The sequence below is a fragment of the Daphnia magna genome, linkage group LG7 (genome assembly GCF_020631705.1).
Source record: "Daphnia magna isolate NIES linkage group LG7, ASM2063170v1.1, whole genome shotgun sequence".
Taxonomy (NCBI): domain Eukaryota; kingdom Metazoa; phylum Arthropoda; class Branchiopoda; order Diplostraca; family Daphniidae; genus Daphnia; species Daphnia magna.
In genome coordinates, this window is record NC_059188.1 from 11,162,116 (window position 1) to 11,176,971 (window position 14,856).

Genomic DNA, 14,856 nt, shown 5'->3' on the forward strand with positions numbered 1-14,856 from the left:
ACTTAATGTTACTCTAAACATTGCATGTTAGTCTGAAATTGCTATGTGGTATCGTGCTCGTTGATGTAGCTCTTATAGCTACTCAAAAGTTAAACAGCATTTCTCAAATGTTTGATCATTTCGATTTGATGAAAATCGTGTCCGATGCTCTAAACTCATCACCTGATTTTAACGCAGGGAAAAGAAACACGATTTTATCTTCCGTCCATTACATTTTTAAAGGGAATATTTGGCCAACGGAGCATTTGTGTGGTCGACTAAGTTGGAAATCAGTAGCTGGAGAAACGAACTGTATAAAACGCATTTACAAGGAGGAAAGAAAGATCGAACACACAACGTCTCTCTCTTTCTCTCTCATCGGTGCGTTTTGTTCCAGTGTTTTTAATTGACCGTTTCCCATTGATATTTTTTGTTTTGTATCATCATTATTGTTTCTCTCTTACTTTTCCATTTATAACAGGGAGCTATCGCGGAGAAAGTTTACGGAAAAAAAAAAAGAGCATGCCACCGTTGGGCGGGTATCCCCAAAGAAACGTACCTGAGGACGGCCCAAGTTGATATAAAGGCCTTCTCCTTTTGCAAAGTCCAACCATTCGTGCTTCTTCTCTCTTTGTGTGCAAACCGGCGCCTTTGAATACCTACGCCGAAAACAGAATTCGAAAGAGGTTTTCTTCAAAAATTGCGCGGATATCGCCGTGTACGTCGGCAATGTTTCGCTCAACGTTCATCGTCGCTCTTCTGATCGTATCCGTTACCTGTGCCGAGGAACACGTTACAAAAGAGCCAGTCGAGGATCAAGAAGCAGTCGAATCCAAAAGGGTAAGTCAAATCTATGCCATGCTTTTATTTTCACTTCGGATGCTATTAACAATTGTCGTGTCAACTTTGCAAGCTTTCTAATTTTCAGTTGGCGATAAAACAAAAAGAATAAAAAAACATTATTTGCGGTTGATGCAATAGGTTAACTCGTTGCCCTTTACGAATTGATCGAACCACAACAAGCGCTATTACTTTCTCTGCATCTTAAGTACAACAGTTCTGAAAATTGTGGTCGGAATCTTCTTTCGTCTTTCATTTTATTTTCGTTAATGAGTTTGTGGGCTGTTTTCATTGATCACGACAGTGAAATTTAAATGAGAAAGACGAAAGACTATCCCTACCGTCTGTTGGTCAGTAAGTCACGCGGTTATTTCTTAATTCGGGACGATGTGCGTAGACGCGGATATGAGAAAAAACCCTAGTCACCGACATACCCAAATATTTTGCCGTCTGTTGTGGTCTATCGTTTTCCCACGAAAGGGATTGTATAAGTGACGCAAGATATGCAGAAAGGGAAAACAAAGTGATCTCGGTGAATCGCAGGTGGTCACTACATGTCATCGCAATTGCGTGACTGCTGATGCAGCCACAACTGACGACGCCATGCTAACTGACTCCGCATCAGTACGAGGCTCACTGCCTTTCGCTACACTTTCACTCTGTTGCAGTCTACCATAACAAAGACCCATATGGCGTGTGTACGCACACAGGATAGCTTTTGTGTGCTTTTCTCTTATAAATATCCGCTCGAGTGCCTTCATTTTTTAGGTTTTAATATGACATTCCTGTTTTTTACGCCCACTAAAAAGAGAGAATATATGAGGGCGTGAACTTAAGAAATGCATTTTTAAAATGTCAGCTGGACTTATTGCCAACGTTTAAGTAAAAATGTCCGACAGCGAAAGTTCTATTTATTCGAAATGGGTTTTAAGTTGTGCAACACGTTCGTCCCCATTACGGTAATGGTTGTACAATAAATCGTATTATTATTACACCTTTTTCTTTGCAGTCGACCCATTCTCAAAAACTGGAACAAGGCAGAACAAGAGGCGAATACAGGATTTTTTTGCCTGATAATCGATGGCAAATCGTGTCTTACGTTGCTGACGATGACGGGTACAGAGCCACAGTGCGTTACGAAAATGGACCCCATGACATCCTACGGGCCGAACAAACTCATTGGGGATTTTCAACTGGAACCACTGCTTCATTTGCCAATGATGAAACTCCTCGCATCGATCCTTTAGTTTACAACCCTGTCAATCCACCCAGGATTCCGCATCGCTTTAATCCGCACAGCTCTGAAGATCATCATTATGGGAAACCACGATATCAGCCGCAACTGAGACCGCCTAATCGTCCACCTTATCCAGGTGTGTTGACGAGCCAGGTGAATACGTTTATCGTCCACCCTACCCCAGCAGAAAGACCTGATGACGGGCGTAAACAGGATGAACATCAACCTCATTTTGAGGGTGTTCAACAAACTCCTCCTCAACTTTCGAAAGATGCGGCTTCTTCATCTCCCTCGTCTCCACCTCCCGTTTACATACCTCGACCGTATGCGACGAATCAACCAAAGCCCACTACACCACCTCCGGTTTATACCGCTCCTCGTCCCGAGAAGTTCCCAGAAACTCCAGTTTACATTCCAAAGGCAAAACCACCGAAGATCGACATCAAGGACAGTATAATCTATGATCCAAACGAGTACCATCCATTCTTTCAACCTATAGAGAAACCGAAAATTCTCACTGTCCAACCGATTCGTCCATTCCATCTACCTGACCAGTTCTACGAAAATCGTTTCAATCAACAGCAATCGGTTGTTACTAACTTGGAACGGCCCGTCCCTCCGACGCATGTTCGTCCTCAGCAGAATCAACAAGAACCCAGCCAACATCGTCCGCCAGTACCCCAGAAGGAGGACGAAGAGCGACCTCAGCAGCAAACGAAACGTCCTTACCTGGATAAACCAGTTAGCAATGAATGGACACCGCTGTATCAACCTTACGAACAGAAGCCGAATACGGAAGAGTTTGTTCCATCTTATCCAGCAAAACCAACCGAGCCGTACGTACCGAAAGAGCGACTTCCTTTCAAGGCATCACCTCCTTACCCAATCGAACCGAATGTCGAACAACAGAGACCTTATGAACGTCCTGCTGTCAATCCTGATTCACCTGCTCAAAGCTCCAGACCTCAGCAAAGAACTCCGTCTGAACTTGCGCCTTCGTATCCCGATAAACCAATTGAACCGAAACCGTTATATCCTGTCGAGTTATACAAACCGCAAGAAAAGCCCACGGTTAAGCCTTTGCCTTCGTATTCGGAGAAACCAGCCGAAACGTATGAAGCTGAAAATAAACCTGAATATGGAACCCTGCCACCTTATCCAGTTGAGCCCACTCAACCGTACCAGCCTGAAGAGAAACCTGTTTACGAACCTGAGCCGTCCTATCCAGACAAACCGAGGGCACCGTATGGCCCAAAAAAGAAACCCGAATATGAACCTACTGTTCCTTACGACGAAAAACCGTATGAGTCTGTGACTGCCCATCCGGACAAACCCTATGAACCTGTGGCTGCCTATCCGGAAAAACAGGATACACCGTATGAACCTAAAACGGAATATGAACGTCCCGACAAACAGGAATATGAGCGGCCTGGAAAGCCGGAATATAAACCTGCATCTTCTTACGGCGAAAAACCATACGAACCTGTCACAGACTATCCGGACAAAGAGGATACACCGTATGAGCCCCAAGCGGAATATGAACGTCCCTTCAAACCGGAATACGAGCGGCCTGAGAAACCGGAATATGAGCGGCCTGGAAAGCCGAAATACGAGCGGCCTCAAAAACCGGAATACGAGCGGCCTGAAAATGCGGAATATGAGCGGCCTGAAAAGCCGAAATACGAGCGGCCTGAAAAGCCGAAATACGAGCGGCCTGAAAAACCGGAATACGAGCGGCCTGAAAATGCGGAATATGAGCAGCCTGAAAAGCCAAAATACGAGCGGCCTCAAAAACCGGAATACGAGCGGCCTGAAAATGCGGAATATGAGCGGCCTCAAAAACCGGAATACGAGCGGCCTCAAAATGCGGAATATGAGCGGCCTGAAAAGCCGAAATACGAGCGGCCTGAAAAACCGGAATATGAGCGGCCTGAAAAACCGAAATACGAGCGGCCTGAAAATGCGGAATATGAGCGGCCTGAAGAGCCGACATACGAGCGTCCTGAAGAGCCGGAATATGAGCGTCCCCGAAAACCGGAATATAAACCTGTCCGTCCTTATGGCGAAAAACCATATGAGCCTGTCACAGCCTATCCAGAGAAACCGTCTGAACCTGTAGCTGCCTATCCGGACAAACAAGATACACCGTATAAATTCCAACCGGAATACGAACGCCCAGAAAAACCAGAGTACGAACCAGCTCCCCCTTACGTCGATCAATCATACGAACCTGTCACTACTTATCCGGACAACCCGTATGAACCCCAAGCTGAGACTGCTCCGCCTTACGTCGCCAACGATTACAAAGCTGTATCTTCCTATCCGGATAGACCAGTCGAAACATATGAACCGGAAAATAAACCTGAACATGTGACTGAGCCTTTATATCCCGACTATCCGGCACAACAATCCCCACCCGAAGAGTACCTACCGCAATATCAAACAGATCGTCCATTCATTAATCAGCAAACAGATGAAATCCGGCATCCGTATCGACCGTACCCACCGCGACCATTGCCATCCATCCGTCCGACATACAACCGACCACCAGTCAACTACCGACGACCTAGTAGACCGTACGGTGTACCACATACTGGCTATCCACCTGGAACGCCAATCTCTGGAGTCACGTCGATCCGACCCATTCTCAATCCAAAGAATCAATCTTTGCTCACCGTCGATTTAGACTATTCACTAGAAGGTGAAGCTCCGACGGAACCTCCAGAGTTCGAACCAGAAGAATTCGTAATTCCATCCACTTCAACGAAAAAACCTGAACCTCCTAGAAAGGTGTATCAACCGATATTTAGAAAGCCGTTCCGAGATAGCCCCGTACGCCCTAAAATAACACGTCCATCCAACAATCGAGTTCCAGTGGAAGTCACAGAGAAACCATCAAACAATGAAGATTCGCCATTATTAGCTAAATACAAATTCAAAGGCTCATCAAAATCAAATGACGGATATGGCCAGAGGACACAGCCAAGAAGAAAACAGTCTTCCAAACAAACAAGTGATTTTGCAATAATAGCATCCCCGGTAGAAGATGCCGGCCTGAGTGAGTCCATCGGATACAACAGTCAAAGTGTCGAAAACGATAATTCGTATTCAATCACTGCCAATCCCGATGAAGATCAGATATCCGAATTGGATAGCTTCCTCCCCATTGAAGAAGATTTCTATTCAAGTAACTCGTCTGATTCAGACGTCCTTTACTTTGACGATGGAATGATCCCTCCCTTACTATTACGCGTGCGCGATAAAGTCTCTACGGCCAAAGTAGCCGAAGATGTCCCGTACGTTACAGAGTCGTTAGCAGAAATAGCAACAACGACAGCAACAACAACGCAAGTTCCATATGTTACCCCTACTGTTATTCCATCAACAACGATAGCACCTACAACGACAACTACAAAGACCACGACATCGACCGTAACACCATCAACGAAAGCGGGCAAAAGGAAGAAGAAGAAGCGAGTTCGAACGAAGGCATTGAAACGAGGCAATGGAACCGGAACTATAGTGCCTGCCAGCAAGAAAGTCCAAAGCGTTTCGGTCATTGTGAAAGACGAAATTGTACCGACGGCCAATGTTACGCTGCCCAGGACGTCGCCACGAATTCGATTCCCACCCAGGGTACGATTTGTTCAGAAAACGGCGGAACGCGTTACCCGACAAAATGAAAAAGACGCCGATTTATTGGCCTCTGATTCGGCTAACGAAGCGGTGGTTAGTCGTGATTTCACGGAAAGTGATATGATAGGAAATCACGCAATGACGAAAGAAGATTTGATGGAATGGAGTTTGAACGCTATTCCAATCGAACGATTAGATCTCGTGTACGATTCGATCGAATTGGAAGATAAGCCAGAGGAATGAGAACACAGCAGGGCGCATTTGTTTCACTTTAGCTAACAAAAGAGAGAGAATGATGAGAAAATTGCATTTTCTTCCTGTAGCATAACTAGTGAAATCACCGCTTGAGAAACAAAAAGGAAAAACTGTAGCCATTTAGGTGTATAACTGTGTGAATGTGTCTTTTCTCCTATTTTTACTACTCTTCCTTTCAGGTTGAAAGCATCGAAAGAAAGTATATAGACGCGTCCTATTTTTCAAGAAAATTGGCGTTGTAAAAAAAAAAGAAAAAAATTCTGCTGTTTTCACTTACGCCTTTCATCGTTTTTATCATCACACATAAAAGGCGTAGGCGTATGACTTGAGCCTAATCGTCCATCGATCGTGATTATTCTACTCAAATTTCAGTTCGCATATCACAAAAGAAATTTTAAAAACAGATTTTTACGTATGTATTGCTTGGTCCCCACGCAGATATTAATACACGGTTTTTGCGCGTTCTATCGAATGGGCGTGGTTTTTATTTCGTTAAACACAGAGCGATTTTTTCAGTGTTTAATTTTATGTGTCAACGTGAATTAACCGTGTGTAGCTGTAACTTTAATTCAATTACCGGCAAAGAATGCCATAGGGCCGTTAAGTGGACGGGCGAGAAACTTGTCGGATTTCATGTAAGCCGCAATTTGGTCAAGTCCTTGAATACGAGCGTGAAAGGCTTTTAAATTGGGAAACTCATCCAAAGCAGTTGGTTCCATATGACTGTTTTGGTCGAGCAATTCGTACATCAAGAAATCAATGTACGTGATCTAAATCATGAAATCCAACCAATAAACTTTAATTAGCACAACAGGTAAAGTTTTGTTCTAATTTTTTTTTTTTTTCAGAAATAAAACTTACGTGATCGCCAGCAAAGTAATTGTGAGTACCCAAATAGTCGGACATTTCTTTCAATTTCAAGGCAAGATTTTTTAAGTATTCCGGTTTGTTTGCTTCCTAATTCACGGAATATTTATCGATAAAAGCAATGGGAACAAGTAAAATATAAAAATAAGAAATTCAACTCACGAAATCTGCACCGTAACAAAGGGCAACCCATCGTGAACGCATATCAAGTGCCTCTGCTTCCACCAAATCGATCCGGATGTGCTCGGCTTCATTTCGAGCATCAAGTCCATGTTTACGACCCAAGTATTTCAAAATGGCAAAGGTTTGTGACAATTTGACATCTCCGTCGATATAGTAAGGAAGCTGATAAAAAGATCAAATTTCAAGTCTGCTGCTTTAAAATAAACGCGATAAGGAAAAATACATTAGGGAAATCAAGACCATGAGAAAATTTCTCGCTCAACCATTCGCTGCGATCCCATTCAGGGCCGATAAAATTGTAGCGTTTCTCTTCGACTTCGGTGCCGGTATAGGCCAGCAAAAGTCGAATCGGCTGAGCATACTAAAACAACAAAACGAAAACTTTAATAGCCTATAATTTCAAAACTTTTATTCCTACCGCTCTAATGTTCCAGTATCCTAGACGAACTGCCATCGTGAAAAAAAGGAGAGAGAGAACTAGAAAATGTAGCGACTTGTTGTTCGGCAAATCAAGCTTCAACTGAACCGTCAGAGCGCATATCTCGAGTCTTTTTCAAGGACGGTAAATTCAGGCACGGGCGTTCTGTATTGACAGGAAAAACAGAAATAGTTATATGCTCCAAGGCTTTCAGACTGAGAGGTGACGTTACATTTGCATGACGCAGCCATGCGGTAAAATAGAGACAGAAAAAAAGAAGCCCGGAATTGCATGGATAGGTTAATACGGACGTTGCGCTCGAGGGAGTGTAAAAAAAACAATACGAAAACAAAACAAAAAAAGTCGGCGCAAAAGTTCAATAGTCTTAGTACAAAGCTGTTCTCAGACAACCGTAGTCTGGTGATGGAAAAAAAAAAGCCACAATTCATTCATAAACGAACGTGCTGGGCGTCTTGCCATAACTGTAAGTCGACCGACGCCTTCAACCGCTGAAGCGACAATCGTGATAATAACAAAACGCGTTGCTCCGGGTAATACAACAACACGAAAGTCATTCCGCGATGTTGTGTACACAAAACAGAAAATTGTCCCTTCGGGCATTTTAACAATCGTATTCCTGTTAAAAATCTAACGACAAAGGCGGTTGTAAAAAGCCGCTGATGGGGTTCAGTGTCCATTTAAGAGCGTCGAAATTCAACGAAAAGAATTTTTCGCTTTTCTTGGATTTGCACGACTTGGTTTTCCAGTGTTTAACAAAACAAAAAGATATCGACAAATACTGGCAAAAAAAAAAAATGGGCCTGTCGTCAAACTGGAGCACAATCAGAGTTTCCTTCTTTGTTAACTTACGGATAACTAGGATACGACTCGACCTGATTTTAGACGTTGATTAAACAAGGAAGTATCGAACATTAACTAAATATGGGAAATGATAACTGCAGACAGGATAAAAACAAGTTGGCTTAAAACTAGGACACAACATTTAATGTCCATTGTTCTATCGAGGAAACAAAAATGTTTGTAACATTCGACGCGTGAGGGAGCTGACAAATAAATTGTGTGAGGTTGTCGATGAAAAATTGCTCGAGTCCTACGTCTACGACCTTTTAGTAAATGCAAACGTAACAAAGAATATAAGTCAACGAACGGTTAATCTACCTTGAAACAACAGAAAATGTTGTTGCAAAACATGCACAAGTCCAATAGTTACGACAACAGCCACAAGGTGTTTGTATCGAGACGTGCATTTGATATGGAGCTGTTTAAACCATGAACTCGATAAGACAATCTACATCACAAGCTGATTGTAAGTTAGATAAAAAAAAAAAAAGAAAAGAAAACCTGGGCACAAAGGCTGCTACTTTTGTGCGATTCTGTCGACGTGTTCATTCCTTCAGCGTAAAAAATTTTGCTAACAACGAGCACTTTTAAAAATGGCAAACAGTGAAAACTCTACAGCAACTAATGACCAGCTTTTTGCTGGAAAGAACTTAATCTGCAAAAATCTATCATTTAGAGGCGATTTATTTTACCGACCTCGGTATGGCAGCAATCTGTTTAAAGGAGTCTGGAAGGAAAAAGAAGTCGCAGTCAGGAGAATCCAGAAAACGGAATGTCACAGTCAGTGGGAAAAGATGGTCGCACGCCATGAAAAAGGAATTCTGAACCACGAAAACGTCTTGAAAATTCTCGGATTCGAAGAGGACACTGAATGGAGGTAAATCATTTGCAATTAGATTTTTTGTTTGGCAACTCAGCGTTAAAAATGGGGGAAAAAAAGATAAGAACTGCTAGTTAAAGGAAGAGAGACGAATATTGTATCACTAACCTTACCCTTCCCTTTTGAAATTTCTAGGGGAAAAGTAGGAAATATTTTAGTTGTATTATGATTTCTTTTTAGTACCTATTTGTGCCTCTGTGAAAAATTGCCGTTGAGAAGAATTGATAATTATTTTTAAAAATTTCGAACAGATATTTTGCTCTTGAACAGTTCCATCTAACACTAGAAGAGAATTTAAAATACAACTCTGACGGCGGATTACTTTCTGATGCTTTAATCCTTCTCCAGATGGCTAGAGGAATCAACTATATTCATAGGTAATAAAACGTTTCTTCATTATATTCTGTTATACCGTATAAAAAAGACTCTTATTTATTGCAGCAAGGGACTTGCTCATGGCAATCTGAATCCAAATACGGTTCTCTTAGCTGATTCCATACCACCTCGGGTGAAGATTTCGGAGTTCGGGCTAACCAACTCGATCGATTGTAGTTCGGCAACTGATTCTGTCGAATCAGATGACCTAGCGGATGAACCTTCAGACAAGAATAAATGGGTTCATCGGCATCAACAGTTTTTAGAAGCTTAGTCACCCAAAGTACTGGAAGAGGACAAGTACATCCGCTGCAACGCATGACGGATCAATCCCTGTCGCCACCGTCCATGGGGATGTCTTCGCTGCTGGATGCTTGTTCTTCTATTTGGTAACACAGGGTTCACATCCTTTCGGTAGTCCGAAACAAATTCTAGCTAACATTTCCAAGTCACAGCCAATCAACCTAAAGAGTTAAGTTATTAATTAATTTCTCATTTGCCAAAGTTGCCCTATAACTATTTCTTTATTGCAGAACTAAAATCGAAGCACTTCGCATACGAGTCGATCAAGAACATGATTGGAAAGCCACCGACGGATGGGACACAGTTTTTGATCATAGCAGCTTCGGAATTTGCTGAAATTCTTCCTCGTATGTTTTATTCAAAGTAGCAAAGAAAAAATAATTCAATTGTTTCTTTGTTATGCATAGTAAATATCGATGAGAACAAAAAACTTGGCAAAGGTGCCTTTGGAGTCGTTTTTGAAGGAACATATCAAGGAAAAACGGGTAGCAATCAAGAGGATACCTGTTGAAGGTGAGGATCTTGAAAGTAAAGCAAGAGAAATAAACGAGGCTGTGATACCCATGGAGCTCAACCATGAAAATGTTATGAAACTATTGCACGTCGACTATGAAACAGATGAACGATACCTGTAAGATATTTGCTTTTAATTATCATTATATCTGAATTGGGTTTATTTCGGTTAACTTTTTAGGTTCCTTGTGCTTGAACTTTGTGCTGGAACACTGGAAGATTGTGTTAAGAAAGGAAAGCAAGGATTCAATTTGCCTGGGGATGCACAAGTTCTTTATCAAATTGCCAACGGGCTGGATTACATTCATGTGACCAATTTGGTCCATCGAGATATAAAACCGGAAAATATTTTGATTTCTTTGACAAGCCCAGCCCAAATGAAAATATCGGATTTCGGATTTTGTAAAAAAGTGAACGCGCGGGGAAGTTTTTCGCAGAGTGCATTGAAAGGAACTCTGATTTGGATGGCACCGGAAATGTTGATGATTTGGAAAGAAGCAGATGACAACGAACAAGACACTCTCCCGCGTGGAACAATACAGAGCGACACATATTCAGCGGGCTGCGTATTTTTCTATTTTCTTACGAATGGCAGCCATCCTTTTGGAATTAGTACTTCTACCATACCATCATACGTATTAAAAAACAACCCAAAGTTACTCATCGCTGCAGAAAGTAATCCTTTTCCTGTCTTGTAACCTGCTTATTAATCAAAAGTATTACGTAATTGCTCTAAATACGTCTTTCAGAACTACCAAAGGATCATTTTGCATACAACTTAATCGAAAAAATGATCAAAAGGTTACCGGAGAGAATCATGTTACCGGAAGTCATGAAGCAACTCCACCCTTTACTATCTGCATCTAAACGTAAGATGGTCTATTATTTCTTTGTTTTGAAAGCAAAACCAGGTAGCTTTAAGGTTAATCTACAAACGAGTATATCAAAGTTTTACAGCTGTGATGTAATAGAATCAAAAGTTGCCTCGCGTTACCAAGTTTTAATTTCATGCACAGGCACAGGAAAATTTAGGCTAGCTCAGAAAACTCTTACACGCGCTGATATGATTGATTTCGTTCAGTTCAACCATCATTACTCGTTTTCATCCAATCGAGCCAGTTGTAGCATGTGGCTCTAGACGAGTAAGGATACTCAAAGCAGCAAATTTATTCGTGTCATTCCAAAATTGGAAAATCGAGATTGAACTTTCTGCTCGAGATCAAAACCCGTCTATTTGTTCACTTGAATGGAGCGTAAGTCTTTTAAAGAATTATTGGTCAAATTAAGCCATGACTGTATTTAATTCTTTCTATAAATGTTTTAATTAGTCAGATGGAACGCAATTGGCTGCTGGTTATTATCAGGGTTTAGCCATGGTATGGGGCTACCCATCTGGTGAAACCCTCGTCGAGATGAAGGAGCATTCGTCGCCAATCTCTGGCATCGCTTGGAATCCTGTCAATAATGACATGCTAGCCATTATTGAGAACGTAAGTTGAAACGAGTAGGAGGACTTTACTGGGAAATGGTTAATCTTTGATTATTTCAGAACACAGAGCTTTCTGTATGGGACTTAACCACCATGCGCCCAAAACCAAATGAGGGAGACGGTAAAATCACTCGAGTTCCATTGTTTAAAGATAACGGCACCTGGATGGTAAAATGGGTATCTGAAAACCATATCGCTTTTTCACGACATGCTGATGTTGTGGTTGTCATGCTTTATGAGAACATCCAAGCCAAAATAGTTTCCAATCGGATAGAAAAATGCTTCAGTCACGAGGTTATTTCAAACATTTAAAACGTATTGGCAAGATGCCTCATTTATTTTTACGCGACTAACTTCTAGGGTCGCGCCTTTATACAATGGAACCAAGTCAGAAGACTTCTCGTCTCCTATTCTTGTTGGAGAAATTTAATTAAGGTATTTTTATATTTTATTTGTAAACATAGCAGCTGAGTGTCTAAAAGGTGATGGCTGATGGTTTTTCTTTTAAAACGAGGTTTGGTCCATGGACATGTGTGAAGGGGACGTTTTGGTAGAACACCCCCTTTACATGTTGGAAGTCTCATCAGGTTGCACCTGCCTAAGCAATGCGTCCGACCAGAGACTTGGATAGCCAAGCGCAAACCACAACAAAATCGAAGAAAAACATAATTATCGCATGGTCAGTCGAAGATTTCCCAAATTACATACCAACAAATGTTTTTAATTTATTTAATTTCTATACAAGTATTTAATTACTTTACATTTTAGCGGATTAAATGACGGGGACATTATGATTTGGAATCCCTTGGAAAAGAGCAACAACCATGTTCTTAACAGGCGTTCACATAGGATTGATTCTCTTGCTTTTTCGTCCGATGGGCAACTATTAGCCTCAACAGACGGGTCAACGATAACCATCTGGTGCGCTAAGGTTATACCTTTTTCAAATTTATATTAGATAACTGAATTCCACTGCTGCATCACGATCAAAATTTTAGACTTGGAGACCAGTTTTTTTTACTACAACATCATCGTATACAGCAACCGACCTTTCATGGTTTACCGCGAAGTCATCTGGAGGCATTACTGCCATACTAACTTATACCGATGACTTCGATAATGTAAGAGACCTTTGCCTTCCTCTCCCTTTTTGTACAGGAAAGAGTAAAATCTATGGCCCAGTCAAATAATACTGCATTATTTCCACAGATCATGGTGATCGAACGATGGTGAAGATAAATTGGTGTAAGATGGAAGAAAAAAGGAAAATGTTCAAGTACCATGCAACAACAATGAAAAAAAAATAGTAAGGCTTGCGAAGACCTAACGCACTGCTGGTATCATTCTTTAAACAAAAATCAATTCTTTTGTAAAGGCAGGTAGCATTTACAATAGAATTTACTTGTAGTCACTATTATACGCTATTATAATACACCGCATTACGGGTTGACAAAAACAAATGATGCTTTTGCCAGAAAAAGTTGAAAAAGCGAAACAAGATGCATAGAAATCGCCCAACACTTTTTCTAAAATTGAGATGACGTTAATATGTGAGGACAATTAACTCGAATAGCTGATTTAAAAATCTTGCTATAAGTTATAAAACGCTTTAAGAGGCTAACGCGTCGCTAAGACGAAAAAACTCCACTGAAAACTATTGATGTTGTGTTTATAGCTAGACATTATTTCCACTATCGATGCAAATCAAAACGGCACAAATGCGATTATAAGCGAAACGAGCACCAATAAGGAAAAAGAAACGCTTTGCTAAAAAGAAAAATAGTTTTTGACTTACATATTTGTGAATCGTCTTGAAGCTCAACAATCCGCATTCAGTAACAGCGGACCCATCTAACGGTGGTTTATGATCCCAAATCCGAACGCTGTCACAATCGGTAAGACTTCCAGTCATACCATCGCCGTATATGAGAGAGATTTTTCACGAAGGGTGTCCCTAAAACGCGGAAGCGAAACGCGAAACGAACAGCGACTAAAACGCGAAACGCGGTGCGAATCAAGATGGTTTGTTTCGCGGTTTAGCCGCTGAATGGTGTTTCATTCCCATGCTAAAGTGCGAAACAACGTTGCGAAACAGAAGGCTGCTGGATGGCTGGCGAAAGCGCGAAATGTTAATATTTGAATAAATAAAAAAAGAAAATTTTAACAGGAATCGCAGGTAATTATTTAAAGTCAAACATATTAGTTTTTACCAACGTGTTGAAAGTTAATTTTGGGCAAGGCTTTTACATTTCTGACAGAGCCAAACAGTCTCATGAGTTTTTTCAGGCCAAATTTAACATGCTATGGAACCATTCAAGGCCCTCAGAGGAGAGCACTGGAGAACATCCTAGTTAGCCCACGGTTTTACATTTTTTGGTTTAAACTCAATTTAATTCAATAAATTAATTTCATTTACTTCAATCAGATTCTAAACACATTGTTATATTTAAAATGCTAGTTTTTTATTCCCCATCGTGTTTAGTTTCCTATTAGCCAATACAAGTTAACAATTCATCAAGAATTTGTTCAAGTAAATGTCAACAAATTAAAAAAGGACTGGAAAGAACCATAAATTTAAAAAATGAGTTTTTGTTGGCGTAGAGCTTACAGTGCTTATCGGGGTTACATGTTCTCAAAAAAGAATAGTATACGGTTCTTATTTCTCTAAATAGAATAGTACACGGTTCTTATTTCTCTAAATGAAATGCCAAATCCAATGGCATTTTAAATAAGGGTTTCGCAAAATCGTTTCGCTATTTAGGTTGCCTTTAGGCGATATTTGAGTGTTTCGCAGCCCATTGCCTGGGGGCTGTTTCGCACAGCGTTCCGCGTTTTAGTCGCTGTTCGTTTCGCGTTTCGCTTTCGCGTTTTAGGGATGCCCCCTCATAGAGTCATAGAATGGCCAATGGCGGGAAATTTTTGTACCGCTGCAATTTTGTTGACGGATGGTATTTTGCAGCGACAGCGTCAAATACTATCCCTCATGCCGTTGCAAAGTATCGTCTCGTCATCAGAAATTG

General features: G+C 41.2%; 3 protein-coding genes and 1 long non-coding RNA gene across 8 annotated transcripts; 3 read left to right on the forward strand and 1 right to left on the reverse strand.

Moving 5' to 3' along the window:
* The first annotated feature begins 501 nt into the window (after nucleotides 1-501).
* On the forward strand, nucleotides 502-6,414 carry LOC116926287 (adhesive plaque matrix protein). The gene is made up of 3 exons (XM_032933123.2): nucleotides 502-514; nucleotides 566-819; nucleotides 1,829-6,414. Exons 1-3 carry the CDS (start codon nucleotides 502-504, stop codon nucleotides 5,933-5,935), a joined length of 4,374 nt encoding a protein of 1,457 aa, XP_032789014.2. The 3' UTR covers nucleotides 5,936-6,414.
* On the reverse strand, nucleotides 6,349-8,612 carry LOC116926353 (glutathione S-transferase Mu 2). The gene is made up of 6 exons (XM_032933211.2): nucleotides 8,595-8,612; nucleotides 7,416-7,580; nucleotides 7,221-7,358; nucleotides 6,977-7,159; nucleotides 6,809-6,904; nucleotides 6,349-6,717 (listed from the first exon to the last, which is right to left on the reverse strand). Exons 2-6 carry the CDS (start codon nucleotides 7,449-7,451, stop codon nucleotides 6,517-6,519), a joined length of 654 nt encoding a protein of 217 aa, XP_032789102.2. The 5' UTR covers nucleotides 7,452-7,580; nucleotides 8,595-8,612; the 3' UTR covers nucleotides 6,349-6,516.
* Nucleotides 8,613-8,757: 145 nt separating this feature from the next.
* Nucleotides 8,758-13,296, forward strand: LOC116926289 (serine/threonine-protein kinase/endoribonuclease IRE1). 5 transcript variants are annotated; one of them, XM_032933126.2, is made up of 15 exons: nucleotides 8,764-9,153; nucleotides 9,408-9,533; nucleotides 9,598-10,002; nucleotides 10,065-10,181; nucleotides 10,242-10,465; nucleotides 10,529-11,022; nucleotides 11,097-11,216; nucleotides 11,370-11,600; nucleotides 11,676-11,837; nucleotides 11,897-12,130; nucleotides 12,197-12,271; nucleotides 12,351-12,515; nucleotides 12,605-12,767; nucleotides 12,835-12,957; nucleotides 13,046-13,296. In XM_032933126.2, the coding sequence occupies exons 5-8, from the start codon at nucleotides 10,251-10,253 to the stop codon at nucleotides 11,483-11,485; spliced, it is 945 nt and encodes a 314-aa protein (XP_032789017.2). In that variant the 5' UTR covers nucleotides 8,764-9,153; nucleotides 9,408-9,533; nucleotides 9,598-10,002; nucleotides 10,065-10,181; nucleotides 10,242-10,250; the 3' UTR covers nucleotides 11,486-11,600; nucleotides 11,676-11,837; nucleotides 11,897-12,130; nucleotides 12,197-12,271; nucleotides 12,351-12,515; nucleotides 12,605-12,767; nucleotides 12,835-12,957; nucleotides 13,046-13,296. The 5 variants fall into 5 exon arrangements, with proteins under 5 accessions (XP_045033312.1, XP_032789017.2, XP_032789016.2 ...); XM_032933125.2 differs by having other exon boundaries at nucleotides 8,769-9,153; nucleotides 11,364-11,600; XM_045177376.1 differs by having other exon boundaries at nucleotides 8,769-9,153; nucleotides 11,364-11,600; nucleotides 12,605-12,757.
* A 611-nt stretch (nucleotides 13,297-13,907) lies between these two features.
* LOC123474772 lies at nucleotides 13,908-14,350 on the forward strand. Its single transcript, XR_006649803.1, has 2 exons — nucleotides 13,908-14,012; nucleotides 14,076-14,350. It is a non-coding gene; the product is annotated as an uncharacterized LOC123474772 (long non-coding RNA).
* The last annotated feature ends 506 nt before the right edge of the window (nucleotides 14,351-14,856 follow it).